Source organism: Somniosus microcephalus, chromosome 6 (assembly GCF_052327205.1).
Source record: "Somniosus microcephalus isolate GS21.2 chromosome 6, FLI_Smic_1.0, whole genome shotgun sequence".
In the NCBI taxonomy this organism is placed as follows: Eukaryota; Metazoa; Chordata; class Chondrichthyes; order Squaliformes; family Somniosidae; genus Somniosus; species Somniosus microcephalus.
The window spans coordinates 142,481,318-142,504,865 of NC_140992.1; the positions used below are offsets into that span (position 1 = coordinate 142,481,318).

The 23,548-nt window shown below is 46.3% G+C and overlaps 1 protein-coding gene across 1 annotated transcript in view; it reads left to right on the forward strand.

Moving 5' to 3' along the window:
• The window catches only part of LOC147116110 (solute carrier organic anion transporter family member 2A1-like), a 380,850-nt gene that overhangs the window by 349,869 nt on the left and 7,433 nt on the right, over positions 1-23,548 (forward strand). The window contains exons 12-13 of the mRNA XM_085990861.1: positions 9,391-9,455; positions 9,929-10,052. Of these exons, the coding sequence (XP_085846987.1) occupies positions 9,391-9,455; positions 9,929-10,052 (189 nt within the window). The remainder of the gene's footprint in view (positions 1-9,390; positions 9,456-9,928; positions 10,053-23,548) is intronic.

Sequence of the window (23,548 nt, forward strand, 5' to 3'; positions counted from 1 at the left end):
GGGAACACTGAAAGGAATTACGGCAAACATCAAGGTTGAAGAACATGCAAACCCGAAATTTTTCAAAGCCAGACCTTATGCGATACGACCTGCTGTGGAAGCTGAGCTGGAAGGGCTAGAATGTTCAGGAGTACTGTCAAAGGTGGACTGGAGCGAATGGGCCACGCCCATTGTTCCCGTCATGAAGCGTTCATTGAGCAACAAGCCGGGGGAACCGGGGAAGGTTCGCATCTGTGGTGATTTCAAGATCACTGTTAATCCGGTTCTTCACACGGTGCAATATCCGCGTCCGCGGATTGAGGATATCTTCGCTTCGGTGTCTGGTGGGAAACACTTCACCAAGATAGACCTGGCGCAGGCGTACTTACAGATGGAAGTTGATGAAGCGTCACGCCAGTATCTCACGATCAACACGCATAAGGGCTTATATTGGTATAATAGACTGGTTTTTGGAGTGGCATCGGCTCCAGCGATTTGGCAAAGGGCCATGGAGCAGGTATTACAGGCAATTCCTGGCACACAATGCTATCTGGATGACATTCTTATTACAGGAGATGATGATGAGGAACACCTTGCTAATTTGGAACAGGTGCTCACCAGATTGAAAGAGTATGGACTTCGAGTTAATCGCCAGAAATGTGAGTTCTTTCAGAAGCGAATCTCGTACTGTGGTCACGTCATTGACCAGGAGTGGCTTCACAAGTCACCTGACAAGATCGAAGCTGTTGTGAAGGCTCCCACTCCGGAAAATGTATCCCAGTTGAGGTCGTTCCTAGGGCTGATTAACTATTACCATAAGTTTCTGCCAAATTTATCCACGGTGCTACACCCGCTGAATGCTCTTTTACAAAAGGGAGTGCCATGGAAGTGGAGCGAGGACTGTAAGCGGGCTTTTCACAAAAGCAAGGCATTGATCACCTCTAAGGCAGTGTTGGCTCACTTTAACCCAACGCTGCCTATTCGTTTAGCTTGTGATGCTTCTCCATATGGTATTTGGGCAGTGCTATCACATAAGTTGCCAAATGGCTTGGAAAGACCAGTCGCGTTCGCATCCAGATCATTGACCTCCGCTGAGCGCAACTATGCTCAGATGGATAGGGAGGCTCTCAGCCTCGTGTGGGGAGTAAAAAAATGTAATCATTACCTGCAAGGCCAAAAGTTTACGCTGCTGACAGACCACCAGCCGTTGGTTTCCATTTTTAACCCTAAGAAGGGTATTTCGGTGATGACAGCGCAGAGGCTCCAGAGATGGTCCCTTTTCCTAGGGGCACATCAATATGAGATCGAATTCAAAGGTACAAAGCAACATGGTAATGCTGATGGGCTGTCGCGCCTGCCACTACCTACAGCGGAAGAGGCACCGACAGTTGACCCTGTTGAGTTATTTCACTCGACCATCATCGAATGTTTGCCAGTCACCAATGCGAGTATTGAGAGAGAGACCAGGAATGACCCGACACTGTCTCGGGTCTACGAATTGACAGTGAAGGGATGGCCAGCACATGGCGAACCACTGTTACCGGCATTCTCAGCCAGACGAGAACAGCTGTCCGTTTGTCAAGGAACATTGATGTATGGAACAAGGGTGATTATTCCTCCTAAATTAAGGGAGAGAGTTCTAAAGGAACTGCATGAAGGTCATCTGGGGGGAGTCAAGATGAAAAGCCTTGCTAGGGCTTATGTGTGGTGGCCAGGTATCGACAAATAAATAGAGGATCTGACTAAAAGCTGCTCAGGGTGCCAAAAAGTTCAAAATGCACCTCCAATTGCACCGCTGCATCCATGGGAATGGCCTTCAACCCCATGGCAGCTTGTACATATCGACTTTGCAGGTCCATTCATGGATTCCATGTTTTTGATAGTGGTAGACGCACATTCTAAATGGCCAGAAGTGATTAAGATGGCGACCACTACCTCGGAAAAGACGATCGCAGTTCTACGTGTAAAGTATGTGACTATACTTAATACAATAATGAGGAGACAGCTTGGAAGGTTCAACTTAGGTCTTTACTTCATACCAACAGGCGGGAACTGAGGGGAGATCAGTACCCAGAGTACTATTTATACTCCTATGGCCAGGAGTGGTACTACGGTATCACTACGCCCTACAAAGTAGTGCTGCCCTGGCCATAGGTTTAAAGTAACATACATATTACATACACAACATTCCTCCCCTTTTAATTAAAACGTACCCGTGCAATTAAATCAACAGATGCACCATAACTAGGGCTAATAACATTTGGTAACACAACATACATAACATATTTACATCAGAGTTGTCTACCTATATATATATATATATATATAAAAAGAACATGTTATAGATTCAGTCTCTGAGGAGGCCTCCTGTCTCGACTAGGATAACATCTTTCTCTAGTCGGTCTCGGTGTAGGCGGCGGTACTTCCGTCACCACTTCATCGCTGGAGTCGTCGGTGTCTGATGGCACATCCTGTGCCGTGGAGCTCACTGGAGTGATGAACTCCTTGCAATCCTGAGACTTCTGTAGCGACGAGCTGGGCCGTGATTCCGCTGGAACAATGTGCTGAGACGTTTGAGGTAGTGAATCAGTTGGGTTTCTGGACTCCACAAGTTGATCAGCATGTCGTCTGATTATGCCGTCCCCTGTATCCACTGTGTACATCAAGGGTCCCTGGTGGGCCTTTATCGTACCAGACCGCCACTTTTCATTTCTATAATCACGGGCCAACACTTGCTGCTCCACCTCGAAGCTCCGTGTCTGTCTGTCAGGAGCCCTACGAAATATTCGGTTTTCCACATCTCTCCGGATGTTTGGTCTGAGCAATTCAAGGCGCGACCTTAACCTTCTATTAAAGAACATGACGGCGGGGGCCTGGTTGGTCACCGTATGTGTAGCATTACGGTACGCGAATAGGAAATTGTCCACCTTGTGTTGTAGTAGCAACCTTTCCTCCCCCATCGCCTTGATGGCCTTTTTAAAAGTCTGTACAAATCGCTCTGCCAGCCCATTTGTAGCCGGATGATATGGTGCGGACGTATAATGTTGCACTCCATTCCTTTTTAGGAATGCTTGAAATTCTTCTGCCACAAATTGTGGCCCATTGTCCGAACAGACTTGCTCGGGCACCCCGTTTCGGGCAAAAATAGTCCTTAAGGCTGCGACCGTCTTTTCGGCTGTCGTTGATGACATCTTTATGACCTCCGGCCATTTTGAGTGGGCGTCCACTACAATAAGGAACATCGCATCCAGGAAGGGCCCAGCGAAGTCCACGTGGATCCTTTGCCACGGCGTTGAGGGCCACTCCCACAGATGTAGTGGGGCTTGGGGTGGTACGTTCTGTACCATCTGGCACCCTTGGCATGCTTTTGCTACTTCCTCGATGTCCCTGTCAATGCTGGGCCACCAGACGTAGGCTCTGGCGAGGCTTTTCATTTTGACACCCCCCAGATGACCTTCGTGTAAGTCCCGCAACACTTTATGTTGTAATTTTTGAGGGACCACCACCCTGGCTCCGCACATCAATGTGCCCCGGCAGACGGACAACTGGTCTTTCCTTGCCGAAAATGCCGGCAATGATGCGTCACCCTGCGCCGGCCAGCCTTTCACGGTCAATTCGTAAACCCTTGCCAGTGTCGGGTCGTTCTGTGTTTCCCGCTCGATACATTGGCTGGTGATGGGCAAGTGTTCCATAACAGCCGTATGATATATTTCCACGGGGTCCTGTACTATCTCTTCGATCTCGGCAGGCAATGGTAGCCGCGACAGGCCATCCTCATTGCCATGCTGTTTGGTACCCTTATATTCGATAAGGTACTGGTGTGCTCCTAAGAACAGTGACCATCTCTGTAGCCTTTGGGCCGTCATCAGGGGCACCCCTTTTGTTGGATTAAATATCGACACCAACGGTTGATGATCCGTCAGTAGTGTGAAACGTTGCCCATGTAGATAGTGGTGGAATTTTTTTACACCCCACACCAGACTGAGGGCCTCCCTGTCGATTTGCGCGTAGTTTCTTTCGGCTGTAGTTAACAACCTTGAGGCAAATGCTATTGGCCTCTCCGTCCCATTGGGAAATTTGTGTGACAACACTGCCCCTACACCATACGGGGAGGCGTCACATGCCAACCTCATTGGCATTTTTGGGTCAAAGTGTGCGAGCACTTCCTTTGATGTAATGAGTTGTTTACCCTTTTTAAAAGCAGCCTCACACGCTTCGTCCCAATTCCAGGAGACTCCCTTTTGCAGCAATGAATTTAGTGGATGTAAAATGGACGATAAGTTCGGGAGGAACTTATGGTAATAGTTTATAAGGCCTAAGAATGATCGTAACTGAGATACATTCTCAGGGGGCGGGGCCTTCACTACTGCCTCGATCTTTTCCGGGGACTTATGCAGGCCTTCCTTATCTATAATGTGACCACAGTATGAGATACGTTCCTGGAAAAACTCACATTTCTGCTTGTTCGCCCTGAGTCCGTATTGTTGCAACCGCAGAAGTACTCGCTCCAGGTTAGCGAGGTGGTCGTTATCCGTTTGTCCTGTCACCAGGATGTCATCCAGGTAGCACTGCGTTCCTGGAATGCCCTGTAGGACCTGTTCCATGGTCCTCTGCCATATTGCTGGGGCGGACGCCACACCAATTACCAGGCGATTGTACTGGTACAATCCCTTGTGTGTGTTAATCGTTAGGAGCTTTTTCGAGTCCTGCTCCACCTCCATCTGTAAATAAGCTTGACAAAGGTCAATCTTCGTAAAGTGTCTACCCCCAGCTAACGATGCGAATATGTCCTCTATCCGCGGCAGCGGATACTGTACCGTGTGCAGGACTGGGTTAATAGTTATCTTAAAATCCCCGCAAATGCGAACCTTCTTTGGTTCCCCCGGTGTGTTATTTGCAGATTTCTTTATAACTGGGACGATGGGCGTGGCCCACTCGCTCCACTCAATCTTTGTAAGGACACGTGCACTCTCTAAGGCATCCAGTTCTGCTTCCACAGCTGGCCGAATGGCGTAAGGCCTTACAAAACTTGGGGTTTGCGTCTTGAGCAATAGTTATTTTTGCTCTAATGTCCTTTAAGGTCCCCAGCCCTTGTTGGAACACCTCTGGCGTTTTTGCCAATATTTTCGACAGCCTGCTTGTAATGGTTGTATCATCCTTGGTGGTTTCTACTTTTATCTCGTGTATCGACTTCCAGTTGAAATGGATTTTTCTTATCCATTCCCTACCCAAAAGTGGTGGTCCTCCGTTTGGTAGGACATATAAATAAAGTCCTGGCACTTTTCTGCCGTTGTATTTAACTGTTACTTGCATTTTTCCCTTCGGGTAAACTTTTTGTCCCGTATATGTTTTTAATTTGATTTCGGTATCCTTTAAGGGAATGCGTTTGAACAGCCTGTTATAATCTTGTTCATTAATTACTGATAGAGCTGAACCCGTGTCCAGCTCCATATTAACTTCGACGCCTGCTACCTTCATTTTAACCCACATTGTGCTGTGGTCCTCCGTTTTGTCTACACCATATAACTTGAGACATCCCAGACCTTTAGGCTCTGCTTTTGTGCCTTCCTGTGACTCGTCTGAGCTACTGTCAGATATCTTATGTATTTTTGTCCTTGCCTTGGTACTGCTCAGATTGCCCCCACTATTGGGCTTCGTACCCGACCGACAAACTTTCGCTATATGCCCCTTTTTCCCACACTGCCGGCATATTTTATCATGAAACCAACAATTACTTTGGTCGTGGATGGTTTTGCCACAACGGTAGCATTTACCTTTGTGAAATGTCACCTCATGGGTGTCATAGCCGGTTGTGTTTTGTCGTATTTGGGCCGCACCCTGTGCTGCTGCTTCATGTGCCGATGCTATTTCCATCGCCTGATCTAGGCTGAGCTGTTTCTTGGCCAGCAACCGTTTTCGTGTACTCTCATTTAACATGCCACAGACAAATCTGTCTCTGATCGCTTCCGCCAAAAAGGCTCCAAACTGGCAATGTTTGGACAACCGTCTGAGCTCAGCCAAATAGGCTGCCTGTGACTCATCATTCCTTTGGTCACGTCTGTAAAAGCGGTACCTTTCCGCTATAAATGGTGGCTTAGGGTTTAAATGTTCCCTTAACGTATCAACAATTTGGGCATACGTTTTGTCTGCTGGCTTTTCTGGAGTAAGAAGATTCCTCAGCAGACAGTATGTTTTTGCCCCCATAGAATTTAATAAGGTTGCTGCCTTTTCGTCATCTTTCACCTTGTTTACTACGCAATAAAGTTCATGCCTTTCGACATATGCGTCCCATTCTTCTGTGTCCGCAACAAATTCTGACAACCAAACTTCTCTGGACATTTTAAAACTGCTGAAGAGGTTTTCCCGCCTTTTTCCACTAGATGGCGTTTGTTTTTATTTTAAACTGCTGAAGAGAAAAACTTTTCCCCTTTTGTCCACTAGATGGCGGTTTTTTTTTACTGAAGAGAAAAACGTCTCCCCTTTGTCCACTAGATGGCGCTTTTCCCGCCTTTTCTCCCTCTGCTGTCAACAACCTCTCTCCAGCGTCGTTATTTTTTTTTCTCTTGCAGCTCCCGTTATTGCCACCGCCGCTATTACAACGACCTTCCCCTCTCGTGGCCCGCTAGTCCTCGTGGCTCCGTTTGTTCCCCAGATCGCCTGCCCGTTCTGGCCCTTGCAGCTCGCGTTCCCCGGGAAGGATTGCAGTTTACCTGGCCCTGGGTGGACTTTTGCCCCGTGGCTGGAACGCCCGTTCAGCCTCTTCTCTCAGCTGCTGCAGCCTCCGCTGGAAACCTCTCTCTCTCGCTCCGTTGCTGCCGCTCCTCCCGAACTGGGCGGCCTCCTTCGGTCGACGCTGGACTCCGCAGGCTGGCTGGTAAGAAGCTTCTCTCCTTCTCTCCCCGTACTGCTACCGATCCTTTGTTGCACCGTGTACTGGTGAGTTCGAACGTAACTCATCGCCAGTGTAAAGTATGTGACTATACTTAATACAATAATGAGGAGACAGCTTGGAAGGTTCAAGTTAGGTCTTTACTTCATACCAACAGGCGGGAACTGAGGGGAGATCAGTACCCACAGTACTATTTATACCCCTATGGCCAGGAGTGGTACTACGGTATCACTACGCCCTACAAAGTAGTGCTGCCCTGGCCATAGGTTTAAAGTAACATACATATTACATACACAACACTAAGAACCATATTTGCAAGAAATGGATTGCCAGAACAGATATGTTCAGTCAACGGACCGCAGTTCGTGTCAGAAGAATTCCAGAAATTCATGAAGAAGAATGGGGTGAAACACTATACATCTGCCCCATATCATCCGGCTACAAATGGGTTGGCCGAGAGATTTGTACAAACGTTCAAAAAGGCGATAAAGGCCATGAGCGAAGACCATATTCCACTACAACACAAGGTGGACAATTTCCTAATGGCATATCGAAACGCCACACATGCCGTGACAAATCAAAGTCCTGCCATGATGTTTTATAACAGGAGGTTGCGGTCCAGGTTGGATTTGTTAAAACCAAATGTGCGTAGGGAAGTTGAAAACAAACAGTTCCAGCATGTAAATAACAAGACCACTCGGAGTTTCGAAATAGGACAACCAGTGTTAGCCCGGGACTTTAAGAATGAGAAATGGCAATCTGGAACAGTTCGTGCCAGACAAGGACCCCTGATGTACACGGTAGAGATTGGTGAAAACGTAATACGACGTCATGCTGACCAACTTGTAGAATCGAGAACAAGGGTCGAACCCATGGCTACGGCAGAGACACCAGTGGAAGAAAGTATTGAACCTGTAGCATCTACCTCAAACGCGAACGTACATGAGGATGTTCAATCCATAAGAGATCAATTAGAGGAGTCACCCCAGCAACCAGAATCAGAGACCCCTGAAAGGCGTTATCCAACTCGGATCAGGAGGCCTCCTCAGAGACTGAATCTTTGAACAGTTGCATGAAAGTTGTATATATGTTATCCATGTTATGTTTAAATTGGGGTGTACACTGTTAAGCTAAAAAGGGAGGAATTGTGGTGTATATAACCTGTACCACCTTAAGAGAACTACCTTAAGAAGATGGACTACTTTCTCTTGCTACTGTATATTGTAGTACCGGTGGTGACCACACCGGTATATAAGCTCTGTGTAGTAATTTGTAAAGCAGTTCAGCCCTGACCTTCAAGTAGTAAAGACCTGTTTAAGTTTTTCCTGTTGTCTGTGTCCAGTTATTTAAAATAAGTATATCTGGAACACACAGACTCAACAGTTTCCTCAGTGGATAGGTGCATCACTGAACCTGCAGAGCCAGGTTTGATTCTCAGCCGTGCAGCAGTTGTGTTGCTTTGATTGGTCTTAGTGCCAGAGACAGGATAATTCAATCTAGTACAAATACACCAATTTATTTAAATCAAAATGGAATGGGTAAGTTGAATAAGAACAAGGAGTACTCGAAAAAGAACTGTCAAACATTTGGATATCATGATTCACATAAGGCTCTGAATAAGTGTCACCTAAATCAATCTAGGTTCCTTCCTCGATCACTGTTGAGTGACCCTTAAGTGGAAAGTGCGCAGATGTAGATCTTGGGTAAGAGCAACGTGATACTCGACTGTGATGCCATCCATGGTGAAATAGCCAGTAGGGTTGCCAGCTCTGGTTGGATCGTCCCATGACCTTATGCCTCTGACTGCCCTGTCCCCACGCTCCCGCCATTGGTCACCCAACACATCAATCCTTGCTGCGATCGATCAATAATGGTGGCTACAATACCCACAAGCCTCAATGCTCTAGAAACTACTCTATCCATTGCATAGTTTTACCAGAGCATCTATATTCCAGGGGTGCATTGCATTCTGGGTGCATTGTGGCCCTACTGTTGTGAATCTGGCCGGAGTGGATCGGGAGAAGAAGATTCCCCTATGATTTTTCTCCTGAACTGCTCGCAAGAGTGTCTGGGAGCTTAATCTTCAATTCCGGGAGACTCCAAGACAATGCGGGTGGGTTCTCAGACTTGGAGAATGGCCACAAGGTGACCAGAAAAAGACAATTACTAAAGGCACATTCTGTAGGTACTTTGAATGAAAACTGGTTCAAAAGACAAGTTTATCTCCACATCGCCCATATTAGGGGGAAAGCGATTTTCTGTCCTGTTTGAGAGAAAAACAAACACCTTACAGAGCAAATCTTAATGTGGAGGGAAAGTTTCAACTTCCTGGACAGAGAGTGACAGAGGGAAATATTGCTGTGAATATAACCACAGTAAAGAGAGCTGTGCTCACCACATTGACAATCGGCTCAGACTGACCTTTACCGTGAGGTGATTACCCCATCACATGCTGTGACCGTACATCTTTAGGCGAACAAGGCTAAACTGTGGAATTCTTGATTTTGTTTTATTTTCCACAGAGTGGTGAGACAAGAAGAAAAATCATTTGCAATAGGGATCCAGTTTCTGTTAATGAGGATGTTTGGTGAGTATAAGTCAGTGAGGAACACGAGCCATTGAGAAATGCAACCCAGTCTGAGGGCTGAACTGCAGGCTTTTCTCTTATATCTCCACCTGGAGCGATGGTTACTTGCAATCTGATACCATTTAGAGCCTTGGTTAACCTCTCACTAATTAGGGTTCTCATATTTCTTTAAAGAGGGTAGCAATGCAAAAGGTTGATGGCTCACACAAATAGAAACAAATATTGGCACAGAAGCAAATGTGGTTGTCGGTTAGAAAACTGCCATTGGACCTCTGGCAGCTGGGATCAGATCTGGTATAAAATCCTGAACCTGGGTTTGTCACCAATGGCCGATATTTATTGTTGCTGTACTCGGGAACCTTTTCTCTTGTATGAAAATAGGCCTGAATGTGTGTGTATAAAAGTATGGTGGTGTAGGTGTGAGCTGCGTTCCGCTTGATTATTCTGATCTGCTTTTCTCCTTCTTGCTGCAGCATGGTTACCAGCTCCTGCTTTATTTGGTGCAGTCATCGATTCGACTTGCATTAGGTGGAGTAAGAAGTGCACTGGAAAGAGAGGAGCGTGTAGTTATTATGACAACGATCTGTTGCGAAACCGGTATGTTGTAATTCTATCTTTTTAAATTGGAACAGTGGACAATTGTCTCAATGTTTCCTTTAAAGAATGTTGAAATTTAAACCAATTATAATCAAAAGTTACAGCACAGGTAGTGTATTGGTGAGTATCGTGTACATTTTTCCTCGTATAATTTAACACTAGATATGTCAAAACTACAGAATGCCATTTATCCAAATAATTTCTCACTCACTCCATACACTGAACCAGGTGCAGCGTTAAACACTGTTTCTCTCCACGGATGCTGCCTGGCCTGCTGAGTATTTCCAGCATTTTCTGTTGTTATTTCAGATTTCCAGCATCCACAGTATTTTGCTATTACATAGTACATATCCAGGCATTAAAACAGTTTTCCAATTATTCAAATCTTCAGCATTCAGGGCCCTGCAACCTGTCCACCTGTTCTACAATCTGGTCCAGAGAATCGCAGCGTCAATTAGTCTACGGTCAGGATGACCAAAGAAACTCTATCAAAATCCTTCATCACTTTGAAACTTCTATTAAATCTCCTATTAGGAAGGACAGACAGGAAGGAAAGGGAGGTGGGGTGGCTGTGTTAATAAAGGATGGAATCACTGCAATAGTGAGAAATTATATTGGGTCAAAGGATCAGGATAGTGAAACAGTTTGGGTGGAGATCAGGAATAATACGGGGAAAAAGTCACTAGTGGGCGTAGTCTATAGGCCTCCTAACAGTTGCAACTCTATTGGTCGGAGTATAAATCAGGAAATAGTTGAGGCTTGTAATAAGGGAACAGCTATAACCATGGGAGATTTTAACTTTCATATTGACTTGATGAAGCAAATTGGGCAGGGCAGCCTTGAGGAAGAGTTCATAGACTGCATATGGGATGGGTTCCTTGAGCAGTATGTTACTGAACCAACCAGGGGGCAGGCAATCTTAGATCTGGACCTGTGTAATGAGACAGGATTAATAAAAAATATCCTAGTAAAGGATCCCCTTGGAATGAGTGACCATAACATGGTTGAATTCCAAATTCAGTTGGAGGGTGAGAGAGTTGGATCTCAAACCAGCGTACTAAGCTTAAATAAAGGAGACTATGAAGGTATGAGAGCAGAGTTGACTAAAGTGGACTGGGAAAATAGATTAAGGTGTAAGACGGTACAGGAGCAGTGGTGTACATTCAAGGAGATATTTCACAACTTTCAAGAAAAATATATTCCACTGAGGAAAAAGGGGCGCAAAAGAAAAGACAGCCATCCGTGGCTAAGTAAAGTAATAAAGGATAGTATCCGACTGAAAACAAGGGCATATAAAGTAGCCAAATCTAGTGGGAGGATAGAAGATTGGGAAGCATTTAAAAGCCAGCAAAGAATAACTAAAAGATTAATTAAGAAAGGGAAGATAGATTATGAAAGTAAACTAGCAAAAAATATAAAAACAGATAGCAAGAGTTTCTACAGTTATATAAAAAGAAAAAGGGTGGCTAAAGTGAATGTTGGTCCCTTAGAGGACGAGACGGGGAAATTAGTAGTGGGGAACATGGAGATGGCAAATACGCTGAACAAATATTTTGTATCAGTCTTTACAGTAGAGGACACTAAAAATATCCCAACACTGTACAAACAGGGGGCTATAGGGGGGGAGGAGCTAAACACGATTAAAATCACTAAGGAGATGGTACTCGGTAAGATAATGGGACTTAAGGCGGATAAATCCCCTGGACCTGATGGCTTACATCCTAGGGTCTTGAGAGAAGTAGCGGTAGGGATTGTGGATGCATTGGTGGTAATTTTCCAAAACTCCCTGGATTCAGGAAAGGTCCCAGCAGATTGGAAAACTGCTAATGTAACGCCCTTATTTAAAAAGGGAGGTAGACAAAAGGCTGGAAACTATAGACCAGTTAGCCTAACATCTGTGGTTGGTAAAATGTTGGAGTTCATTATTAAGGAAGCAGTAACAGAACATTTGGATAAGCATAATTTAATCGGACAGAGTCAGCATGGTTTTATGAAGGGGAAATCATGCTTGACAAATTTGCTTGAATTCTTTGAGGACGTAACAAACAGGGTGGATAAAGGGGAGCCAGTGGATGTGGTGTATTTGGACTTCCAAAAGGCATTTGACAAGGTGCCACACAAAAGATTACTGCACAAGATAAAAAATCACAGGACTCGGGGTAATATATTGGCATGGGTGGAAGATTGGCTATCTAACAGAAAACAGAGAGTTGGGATAAATGGTTCATTCTCGGGTTGGCAATCAGTAACTAGTGGTGTTCCGCAGGGGTCAGTGCTGGGACCCCAACTCTTTACAATCTATATTAACGATTTGGAGGAAGGGACCGAGTGCAACGTATCTAAGTTTGCCGACGATACAAAGATGGGAGGAAAAGCAGTGAGTGAGGAGGACATAAAAAACCTGCAAAAGGACATAGACAGGCTAAGTGAGTGGGCAGAAATTTGACAGATGGAATATAATGTTGGAAAATGTGAGGTTATGCACTTTGGCAGAAAAAAATCAAAGAGCAAGTTATTGTCTAAATGGAAAGAAACTGCAAAGTGCTACAGTACAAAGGGATCTGGGGGTCCTGGTGCATGAAACACAGAAGGTTAGTGTGCTGGTACAGCAGGTGATCAGGAAGGCCAATGGAATCTTGGCTTTTATTGCCAGGGGGATGGAGTATAAAAGCAGGGAAGTCCTGCTTCAGTTATACAGGGTACTGGTGAGGCCACACCTGGAATACTGCGTACAGTTTTGGTTTCCATATTTAAGAAAAGATATACTTGCTCTCGAGGCAGTTCAGAGAAGGTTCACTCGGTTGATTCCGGAGATGAGGGGGTTGACTTATGAGGAAAGGTTGAGTAGGTTGGGCCTCTACTCATTGGAATTCAGAAGAATGAGAGGCGATCTTATCGAAACATATAAGATTGTGAGGGGGCTTGATCGGGTGGATGCGGGGAGGATGTTTCCACTGATGGGTGAGACTAGAACTAGGGGGCATAATCTTAGAATAAGGGGCTGCCGTTTCAAAACTGAGATGAGGAGAAACTTCTTCACTCAGAAGGTAGTAAATCTATGGAATTTGCTACCTCAGAGAGCTGTGGAAGCTGCGACATTAAATAAATTTAAAACGGAGATAGACAGTTTCCTAGCAGATAAGGGAATTAGGGGTTACGAGGAGAGGGCAGGGAAGTGGACATTGTAAAGTCTGTGGGTTGTTTAGTTAATTAATACACAGACTCCAAGAGTAACTTAAAACAGGACTTTACTATTCGAAGGTCAGGGCGAATCTGCCCAATAAATCCTGACAACACTTATATACTGGTGTGGTCACCGTCGGTATTACAGTATACAGAAGCCAAACAAAGTAGTGCCACACCTAAAATAGTTCTCTTAAAGGTGAACGGTTACATACAATAGTTCTCTTAAAGGTAGACGGGTACATACACTACAATCCTCCCTTTTTAGCTTACAACATACTTATTCCCCATTAAACATAACATATAATCAACTTCATGTAAAACAATTCACAGATATAGTCTCTGCGGGAAACAGTTCACAGATTCAGTCTCTGGTCTTGACTCGGTCCGAACAACATCTCTGTGGTGTAGCCGGTTCACATTTCTAGCGTGACTCATCCAATAGTCTTTCCCTTGGCTAAACAGCTTGAACTTCCGTCCTGCTGAACCAGCAGTGCTGACTTTTACAAACAGCTGGACTGCCTTGGTAATTTTTCCTACTTTCCAACTGATTTGGCCCCCTTCGTAGGGCCCACGTGCATGATCTGATAGAAGTGATAATGATTTAGATGGTTATCGTCTTCTGCTTCGTCTTTTTCTTTTCTGCTTCTTGGAGACTCTCGGGGCTCCCTTATCCGGTGCCAGCTGTAGCGCCACCATCTCCCTATGTTCCTTAGACTTTAAGTGCTTCATCCTGATTTCTGCACTTTGGGAGTTTTCATCACAAGTTGGGCAGACCAAGTCATCGTAATATTCCGTGTCACTCAACAGGTCATGGTAATATTCGGTGTCATCCTGAGCTAGTCTAGCGAGAGGGCCTGCTACTTCTTCCTTACCCAACTGGACGTTAGCCGACTGTTGTTCCCTCCCTAGACATCTTTCCTGAAGAGACTTCTTCATGCGTTCATATCCATCCCGCTCTTCCCGGGTTTCCTGCCAATCCTTCACTAATGACCTCATTTGTGATTCCAATACTTCCCCTTCCATCGGGGATTGATTGATCGGGCTATTCAATCCTTCTACTGGAGCAGCTGTTTCAACATTCTGTAGTTCACATTGACGTGATTCAGCGTACTTTCGGCAGCCCCGTAAAATCTGTGTTGCAACCTCAACTATTCCCCAAACTTTTGAGAGCTCCGAACCCCTTCCCTTTGAAGATTGAAGCTCGTGTTCAAATGGTTCCCCTTGCAGAGTCTTGTCTCTCAGCATATGAAGGAGTTGGCTGACCGTTAACTCTTCCACGGGGACCCTGTGGATCAGAGTCTTCTCCATTTCATCCACCTTTTCCTCCAATGCTTTCACCTTTTTTTCCTCTTGTACTTTGGCTTTAAGCGCTCGGAGAAGCTGCGCCTTGATGCTCTCTAGCTCATGTTCAGGGGCCATTCTTACAGTCTCTGTGTTTCTTACAGTTGCCTTTTCTTTCACTGAAAGAATTCCCAGTTGAATCTGTTCTTCAAGTTGTTGAACCTCGGTCATTGCCGCCTCATATTTGTCTTGGGTTTCCTTCAATATTTTTATGAGTGCTTGGACATCTTGACTTTCATGTTCTGCCATGTCTTTCACCTCTAATTTCTCATCTATGGATGGAACTTCTACCAATGAGTCTGTCTTGGCCTTGAGCTCATCAAGAATTTCCTGCAGCCTTTGGACTTCTTGCTCATGTTCAACCTTTAGTTGCTCATAAGCTTCCACTGAAACTAGCTTTTCGGAGGTTGCCGAGTTAACCCTCTCCAGGATTGTAGCCTGGGCCTGTTCATACTGTTCCTTCAACTTCTCAAACTCTGCTTGTAAGGAGTCGTAGAGAAGAACTGGAATAAAATCCTGGCTTCCTGAAGATTCCTCTTCATTTGCTTCTTTCTGCAAATATTCTAACTCCTGAACATCATAAGGGAGATGTGATCGGTGATTGGTCACGATGGCTCTATGGCCGCTCTCTGCTTGAGCTAGCTGCTTCTGTTGTCTTTCCAGATTCTCCCATTCGGTGTCATAGAACTTTTTCATTGTTTTCATCTCTTGTACGAGACGGTAACTCAATTGTTCTAATTGTTGTCGTAATTTGAAATAAAGTTGAGTCCGAGCTCGGTGTTCTTCCGTCATGGATATGTCCTTAAACTGAACAGACTCAGAATTCTCTGTCAAACTATGTTGTCGTTGTTCGGTGGAGATCTGTTCTGAAACTTTGTTCTTCTCTGGAGCATAAGCCTTTCTGCATGCCTTCGTTTTTCCAACCTTAGTCGGCAAGTCCATTTTAGCCTTGTCTTTCACATTTGGGTTGGTCTTATCGTCATCCGATTCAGAATCTGAGCTGATTGTCTGCACCGAGTCCTCACTCGTTATGGCTTTTAGATAGTGCCATTCCATGTCTATTTTCTTGATCCACTCCCGTCCTAGAAGTGGTGGTCCTCCCTCAGGTAGTACGTATAAGTTCATTCTTGGGTGTTCTTTACCCCTATCTCTCACCTTGACTCTTATCTTTCCCATGGGGTATACTTTATGCCCCGTGTATGTCTGCAATACGAACTTGGTATCTCTTAAGGGTATATGTGAGAATAGCTGGTGGTAATCCCTTCGATTTATGACTGATAGAGCTGATCCAGTGTCCAACTCCATTTTCACTTGGACTCCAGCTATTTTTAGCATGACCCAGATAGTTTGTAGGTCAGCTTCCTTACTCACATTGTGAATTCTCAGACTACCCAGCTCCTGGCCGTTTGGGTCTGAGTCCGAATTCTGTTCGCCTGAACTCTTCTCAGCCACCTTGTGTACCTTGTTGTACTTTTCCTGTGATGGCTTTCTTTGGTTGTTGGTCTTCTTCCCTGACCGGCATACCTTAGCTATGTGACCCAGTTTGCCACATTTCCTACATTCCTGGTTCTTAAACCAGCATTGGTTCTGGTCGTGTGTTGTCTTCCCACAGCGATAGCATTTTGTTGTTGTCGAGGTAATTTGATCCACACTGAGTGCCGCTGTCTTTAGCTGCATTTCCGCAGTTCCCTTCGCTGCGGCTTCGTGCGATGCTGCAATAAGGACAGCCCTGTCAAGTGTAAGGTCGTTCTCTTCGAGTAGTCGCTTTTGCGTTCCTTCCTTTGCCAATCCGCACACGAACTTGTCTCGCAATGCCTCTGTCAGATTCCCTCCAAACTGGCAGTATTTCGCTAGTCTACGCAGTTCGACCAAGTATTCTGCGTTGCTTTCGTCTTTCCGTTGTGTTCTCTCATAGAATTTGAATCGTTCCGCCAACATCAACGGTGTGGGGTTCAAGTGATCCTTCAGAACAGCCACAATATCATCGAAAGCCTGATCCGCCGGTTTAGCCGGTGATAGTAGATGCTTCAAGAGCCCGTATGTCTTCGCGCCCATCGAGTTTAGCAAGGTTATAGCTTTGTCATCTTCTTCTATTTTATTGGCCTCACAATAGATCTCAATGCGTTCCACATACGTGGCCCAGTCTTCTACCTCGGAATTAAAATCGTTGATGTTACCATGCTTAGGCATCTTCCTCTCTTCCTGATAAACACCACGAATTATTTCTTTAAAATTTTTTTTTTCCAAGATGGCGGTTCCCGCGAAAATGGCGGTTTCCCGCGCTTATCTTCTCTCCCCGCCCACTTCAATGGCGGTTTCCCGCTTCTGTCTTCTTCCCCGCCTAATGGCGGCTTCCCGCGTTTCTTCCCTGGCGGGAGGGGTACACTTTCCCCACGGGCGACGGCCGCTGGCTTCAGGTTCACAGCCTGCGCGTCGGCTTCAGTGCTTTCCCTTTTCTCGGTAGGGCAACCGGCGCTGGGTACACCCCGTTGATGGCGAACAGTTTCAGCCGCTGGGCTGGCTCTCGCTCAGTCTCCCTTGCTCGGGCTCTGTCTCTCTCCCGCTCGCTCGGCTCTACCGGCGCTGGGTACACCCCGTTGACGGAGGACAGTTTCAGCCGCTGGACTGGCTCTCGCTCAGTCTCCCTTGGTCGGCTCTGCCTCTCCCGCTTGCTCGGCTCCCAATCGTGCCTCCCAGCCCTCTCGCAGTCCGGTGCTTCCCTCCCCGGCTGCGGCTGAGTTTATCTCTTCCCGCGCCTACGTTCCCGGTCGCAGCGCTTCGTGGCTTCGGTCGCTGCCCGGCCTTTTTCGCCGGTCGCGGTCTAGCTGTCTCACGACGCCGTTGCGTCCCCCAGCCTGTCTGTACCGCGGCTTCCTTGCTCCACGCTGCCCCAGGCTCAGCACCTCTGGACCCGACTTCTGTCCGGCTCCTTTCCCCCTCGACCGTGGTCGAGTGCACCGCCCTTATCCTCCGGTTATTCTTTTTACTTTCCCTTACTCACAGTCACCGTGGCCGCCTTGTTTCTCATGCTGATCGGCTCACTCCTCACCGTGGCAGAAGGGACAGTCAGTGCCTGTTGCTGATGGAAGTCTTTGTCTCTAAATTCTTCCTCCTTTCTAGTTCTGCAGCCTCGAGTTTTCTCCCAGCAGAATGACGAGGGCGGTTGCCTCTTCTCGACGCTCGTTAACTGCTTCGGAAGTATTGTTGCCGCAGGGTACGATCGGACTCGTCGCCACTGTAAAGTCTGTGGGTTGTTTAGTTAATTAATACACAGACTCCAAGAGTAACTTAAAACAGGACTTTACTATTCGAAGGTCAGGGCGAATCTGCCCAATAAATCCTGACGCAACACTTATATACTGGTGTGGTCACCGTCGGTATTACAGTATACAGAAGCCAAACAAAGTAGTGCCACACCTAAAATAGTTCTCTTAAAGGTGAACGGTTACATACAATAGTTCTCTTAAAGGTAGACGGGTACATACACTACAGACATGAGTCTAGGTTCAGATCAGCCATGATCCTATTGAATGGCGGAGCAGGCCCGAGGGGCCGTATGGCCTACTCCTGCTCCTACTTCTTATGTTCTTATGTTGTTCTTATTTTTACCTTCTCCAGTGGAAATCGTCCCAGTATCTCAAGTCTCTCTTTATAACTAGAATTCCTCATACCTGGTGTCATCCTCATGAATGACTTCCACCATCATTGTAAAATCTGATATAAAATACTCATTTAATAGCTTTAATTTCATAAATTCACCCTTCACAATTAGACTCCCTTCTCCCTGAGTGGCCCAACCCTTTAACTATTAATGGCCCTGAATTTCCGATCGGAGGCTTACTACAGGCTGATGCCTCCGATCGGAAAAAAATCTACGAAACTACCTGCTGGTTCCATAGATCCCGAGGCTTGTGATCCTGGGCCTCTCCTGTTGGAAATGCGCAGAGACCCAGGTATCCCAGGGGCGCATGCGGTTCGCAAGCGCCCCTGGGTAAAAGCAGGCCTTACTCTTTTTCCACTGGGTGCAGCCAAATCGCCCGTGGTGCTGGAGATTTGATTCTTATTTCATCCTCCAAGGAGTCGTCTCCCAGGAACTCAAAACTGAAAACCAGTTAGTGAGTGCCACTGGCTTGGGGGATTCCTGCACTACCTGTCTCTTCCTCCTACCCTGTCTGGTGCTCACCCATTCCCTCGCCTCCTGCACCTTCTATAGCAGTGGGGTGACCGACTCCTGGAAGGTACGTTTGAGGAAACTCTCCGACTCCCGGATGCTCTGCGGTGACTCCAGCCCTTCCTCAAGTTCCAAAACTTGGACCTGGAGCTCGAGCAACTGGCGGCACTTCCTGCACACATGGTCATACTGAACGCATGAAATGTCCTGGAGTCCCCACATAGAACAGGATTAGCATGCAACGGGTCCCTACTGGCCTGCCATGGTAATCAATCCACTGACCTGTAAATCACTGAGACCCTGACCACTAAAACACTTAACGCTGAACTCTACAAATCTAAGACACTGACATATAAAATTCTAAGGAACTGACCTCCAACAGGCTGAGGAAACTAAAATAGTAAAAAGTTAACTAAAAATACTGGAAATTATATATTTAAATCTAAAACATGATGGAAACTACCATCAAATGAATTTCAATAGAGAAAAAAACAATTTAATAAAACAAACAAACACTTACCTGTTACCCACCAATCCACATCCTCCACGGCAGTGACGTCACTTTTGAATTTCTTTCTCATTTTCTGCGCCCAGATCTTGTTCAGACTCTGACTTTGTCCTCTCACGCTGTTTCCCCTCGGACTCTCTCTCTCTCTCTCACTGACTCTCACACTGTTTCCCCTCAGACTCTCTCTCTCTCTCTCACTGACTCTCACACTGTTTCCCCTCGGACTCTCTCTCTCTCTCTCACTGACTCTCACACTGTTTCCCCTCAGACTCTCTCTCTCTCTCTCACTGACTCTCACAATGTTTCCCCTCAGACTCTCTCTCTCTCTCTCACTGACTCTCACACTGTTTCCCCTCAGACCCTCTCTCTCTCTCACTGACTCTCACACTGGTTCCCCTCAGACTCTCTCTCTCTCACTGACTCTCACACTGTTTCCCCTCAGACTCTCTCTCTCTCACTGACTCTCACACTGTTTCCCCTCAGACTCTCTCTCTCACTGACTCTCACACTGTTTCCCCTCAGACTCTCTCTCTCTCTCTCACTGACGCTCACACTGTTTCCCCTCAGACCCTCTCTCTCTCTCACTGACTCTCACACTGTTTCCCCTCAGACTCTCTCTCTCTCACTGACTCTCACACTGATTCCCCTCAGACTCTCTCACTCTCACTGACTCTCACACTGTTTCCCCTCAGACTCTCTCTCTCTCTCTCACTGACTCTCACACTGTTTCCCCTCAGACTCTCTCTCTCTCTCTCACTGACTCTCACTGACTCTCACACTGTTTCCCCTCAGACTCTCTCTCTCTCTTTCTCACTGACTCTCACACTGTTTCCCCTCAGACTCTCTCTCTCTCTCTCACTGACTCTCACACTGTTTCCCCTCAGACTCTCTCTCTCTCTTTCTCACTGACTCTCACACTGTTTCCCCTCAGACTCTCTCTCTCTCTCACTGACTCTCACACTGTTTCCCCTCAGACTCTCTCTCTCTCACTGACTCTCACACTGTTTCCCCTCAGACTCTCTCTCTCTCTCACTGACTCTCACACTGTTTCCCCTCAGACTCTCTCTCTCTCACTGACTCTCACACTGTTTCCCCTCAGACTCTCTCTCTCTCCCTGACTCTCACACTGTTTCCCCTCAGACTCTCTCTCTCTCTCTCACTGACTCTCACACTGTTTCCCCTCAGACTCTCTCTCTCTCTCTCTCACTGACTCTCACACTGTTTCCCCTCAGACTCTCTCTCTCTCTCTCTCACTGACTCTCACACTGTTTCCCCTCAGACTCTCTCTCTCTCTCTCACTGACTCTCACACTGTTTCCCCTCAGACTCTCTCTCTCTCTCTCACTGACTCTCACACTGTTTCCCCTCAGACTCTCTCTCTCTCTCTCACTGACTCTCACACTGTTTCCCCTCAGACTCTCTCTCTCTCTCTCTCACTGACTCTCACACTGTATCCCCTCAGACTCTCTCGCTCTCACTGACTCTCACACTGTTTCCCCTCAGACTCTCTCTCTCTCTCTCACTGACTCTCACACTGTTTCCCCTCAGACTCTCTCTCTCTCTCTCACTGACTCTCACACTGTTTCCCCTCAGACTCTCTCTCTCTCTCTCACTGACTCTCACACTGTTTCCCCTCAGACTCTCTCTCTCTCTCACTGACTCTCACACTGTTTCCCCTCAGACTCTCTCTCTCTCTCTCACTGACTCTCACACTGTTTCCCCTCAGACTCTCTCTCTCTCTCTCTCACTGACTCTCACACTGTATCCCCTCAGACTCTCTCTCTCTCACTGACTCTCACACTGTTTCCCCTCAGACTCTCTCTCTCTCACTGACTCTCACACTGTTTCCCCTCAGACTCTCTCTCTCTCTCTCACTGACTCTCACACTGTTTCTCCTCAGGCTCTCTCTGCTCTCACTGACTCTCGCATTGCTTCTCCTCAGCCTCGCTCTCTTCACTCTCACTATTAATCACTCCATAATGAATCAGTACCCAATATGCATTACCTTCATTGCATCTGGCTTTGGATAATTAAAATCACCCAATATTGCTGTTTCTCTTGTTCTTATATACAGTATATATATCTCCGAACTGCCTGTAGATTGCCCCCTTTTCCTCATTTCCACTGTTTGAACATAAGACCTTAATAATTAGGAGCAGGAGTAGGCCATACGGCCCCTCGAGCCTGCTCCGCCATTCAATAAGATCATTTCTGATCTTCGACTCCATCTCCAATTTCCCGCCCAATCTCCATATCCCTTGATTCCCCTAGAGTCCAAAAATCTATCTGTCCCAGCCTTGGATATACTCAGTGAATCAGCATCCACAGCCATTTGGAGTAGAGAATTCCTCCTCACCTCAGCCTTAAAAAGCCAACCCCTTATCCTGAGACTATGCCCCCTCATTTTAGACACTCCAGCCAGGGGAATCAATCTCTCAGCATCTACCCTGTCAATCCCCCTCAGAATCATATATGTTTCAATGAGATCACCTCTCATTCTTCTAACTACCAGAGAGTGTAGGCCCAATCTACTCAAACTCTCATCGCAGGGCAACCCTCTCATCCCCGGGATCAATCTAGTGAACCTTCGTTGCACCGCCTCTAAGGCAATTATATCCTTCCTGAGATAAGGAGACCAAAACTGTGCACAGTACTCCAGGTGTGGTCTCACCAGAGCCCTGTACAGTTGTAGCAAGACTTCCTTACTCTTACACTCCAACCCCCTTGCAATAAAGGCCAACATACCATTAGCCTTCCTTATTGCTTGCTGTACCTGCACGCTAACTCTCTGTGTTTCCTGTACGAGGACACCGAAATCTCTCTGAAGACCAACATTTAATAGTTTCTCACCATTTAAGAGATATTCTGTTTTTCTATTCTTCCTACCAAAGTGAATAACCTCACATTTCCCCACATTATACTCCATCTGCCATCTGATTGCCCACTCACTTAACCTGTTTATATCCCTTTGCAGACTCTATGTGTCCTCCTCACAGCTTACTTCCCCCCACCTCCCTCAGCTTTGTATCCTCAGCAAACTTGGATACATTACGCTCGGCCCCTTCGTCTCAAATCAAATCAAATCAAATCAACTTTTATTGTCATTGTTAGTGCACAAGTGCAGTACAACGAAATGTAGGCTTGCGGCTCCCGAGAGTGTACATTTAGATTAAGACATTTAAACATTCAACATACATTTGGCTTGTAATACATTAACATAAACATAACCATAATAAAGTGCATTGGCAGATGTGCAGGCTTTAGAGTTTATTTGTGGAGTTCAGTAGGATGACAGCCCTGGGAAAGAAGCTGTTCCTAAATCTGGTCGTACGGGTGCGAATGCATCTGTAGCGTCTTCCAGATGGCAGGAGGGCGAACAGACTGTGGCTGGGGTGGGTAGGGTCTTTGATGATGGACCGTGACCTCCGTAAACAGCGTTTCTGGTATATGTGCTCTATGGTCGGTAGCCGGGTGCCAGTAATGCGTTGGGCAGTTTTGACTACCCGCTGCAGGGCTTTCCATTCATAGTAGCTACAGCTGCCATACCATACTGTGATACAGTTCGTCAGGATGCTCTCTATTGTGCAGCGGTAAAAGTTAGAGAGGATCAGGGGTGACAGGTTACATCCCTTCAGCCTCCTTAGGAAATATAGGCGCTGCTGGGCCTTCTTCACCAGAGAGGAGGTATCGAGGGACCAGGAGAGGTCTTCCGTGATGTGGACTCCGAGGAACTTATAAGTCATTAATATAGATTGTATATAGCTGCGGCCCAAGCACTGATCCTTGCAGTACCACATTAGTTACAGCCTGCCAATCTGAAAATGACCCGTTTATCCCTACACTCTGTTTTCTGTCCATTAACCAATCCTCTATCCATGCTAATATATCACTTACAACCCCATGAACTCTTACCTTGAATAACAACCTTTTATGTGGCACCTTATCAGATGCCTTTTGGAAATCCAAATATACTACATCCGCTGGTTCCCCTTTATCTACCCTGCTAGTTACAGCTTCAAAAATGCTAATAATTTTGTGAAACACCATTTACCTTTCATAAAACCATGTTGACTCTGCCTAATCATGTTATGATTTTCTAAGTGCCCTGTTACCACTTCCTTAACAATGGATTCCAGCATTTCCTCAATGACTGATGTCAGGCTTACTGGCCTGTAGTTCTCTGTTTTCTCTCTTGATCCTTTCTTGAATAGCGGAATTGCATTTGCTACCTTCCAATCTGCTGGGACTGTTTCAGAATCTTTGTTGGCCTGTAATGTACACTGAGGACTGT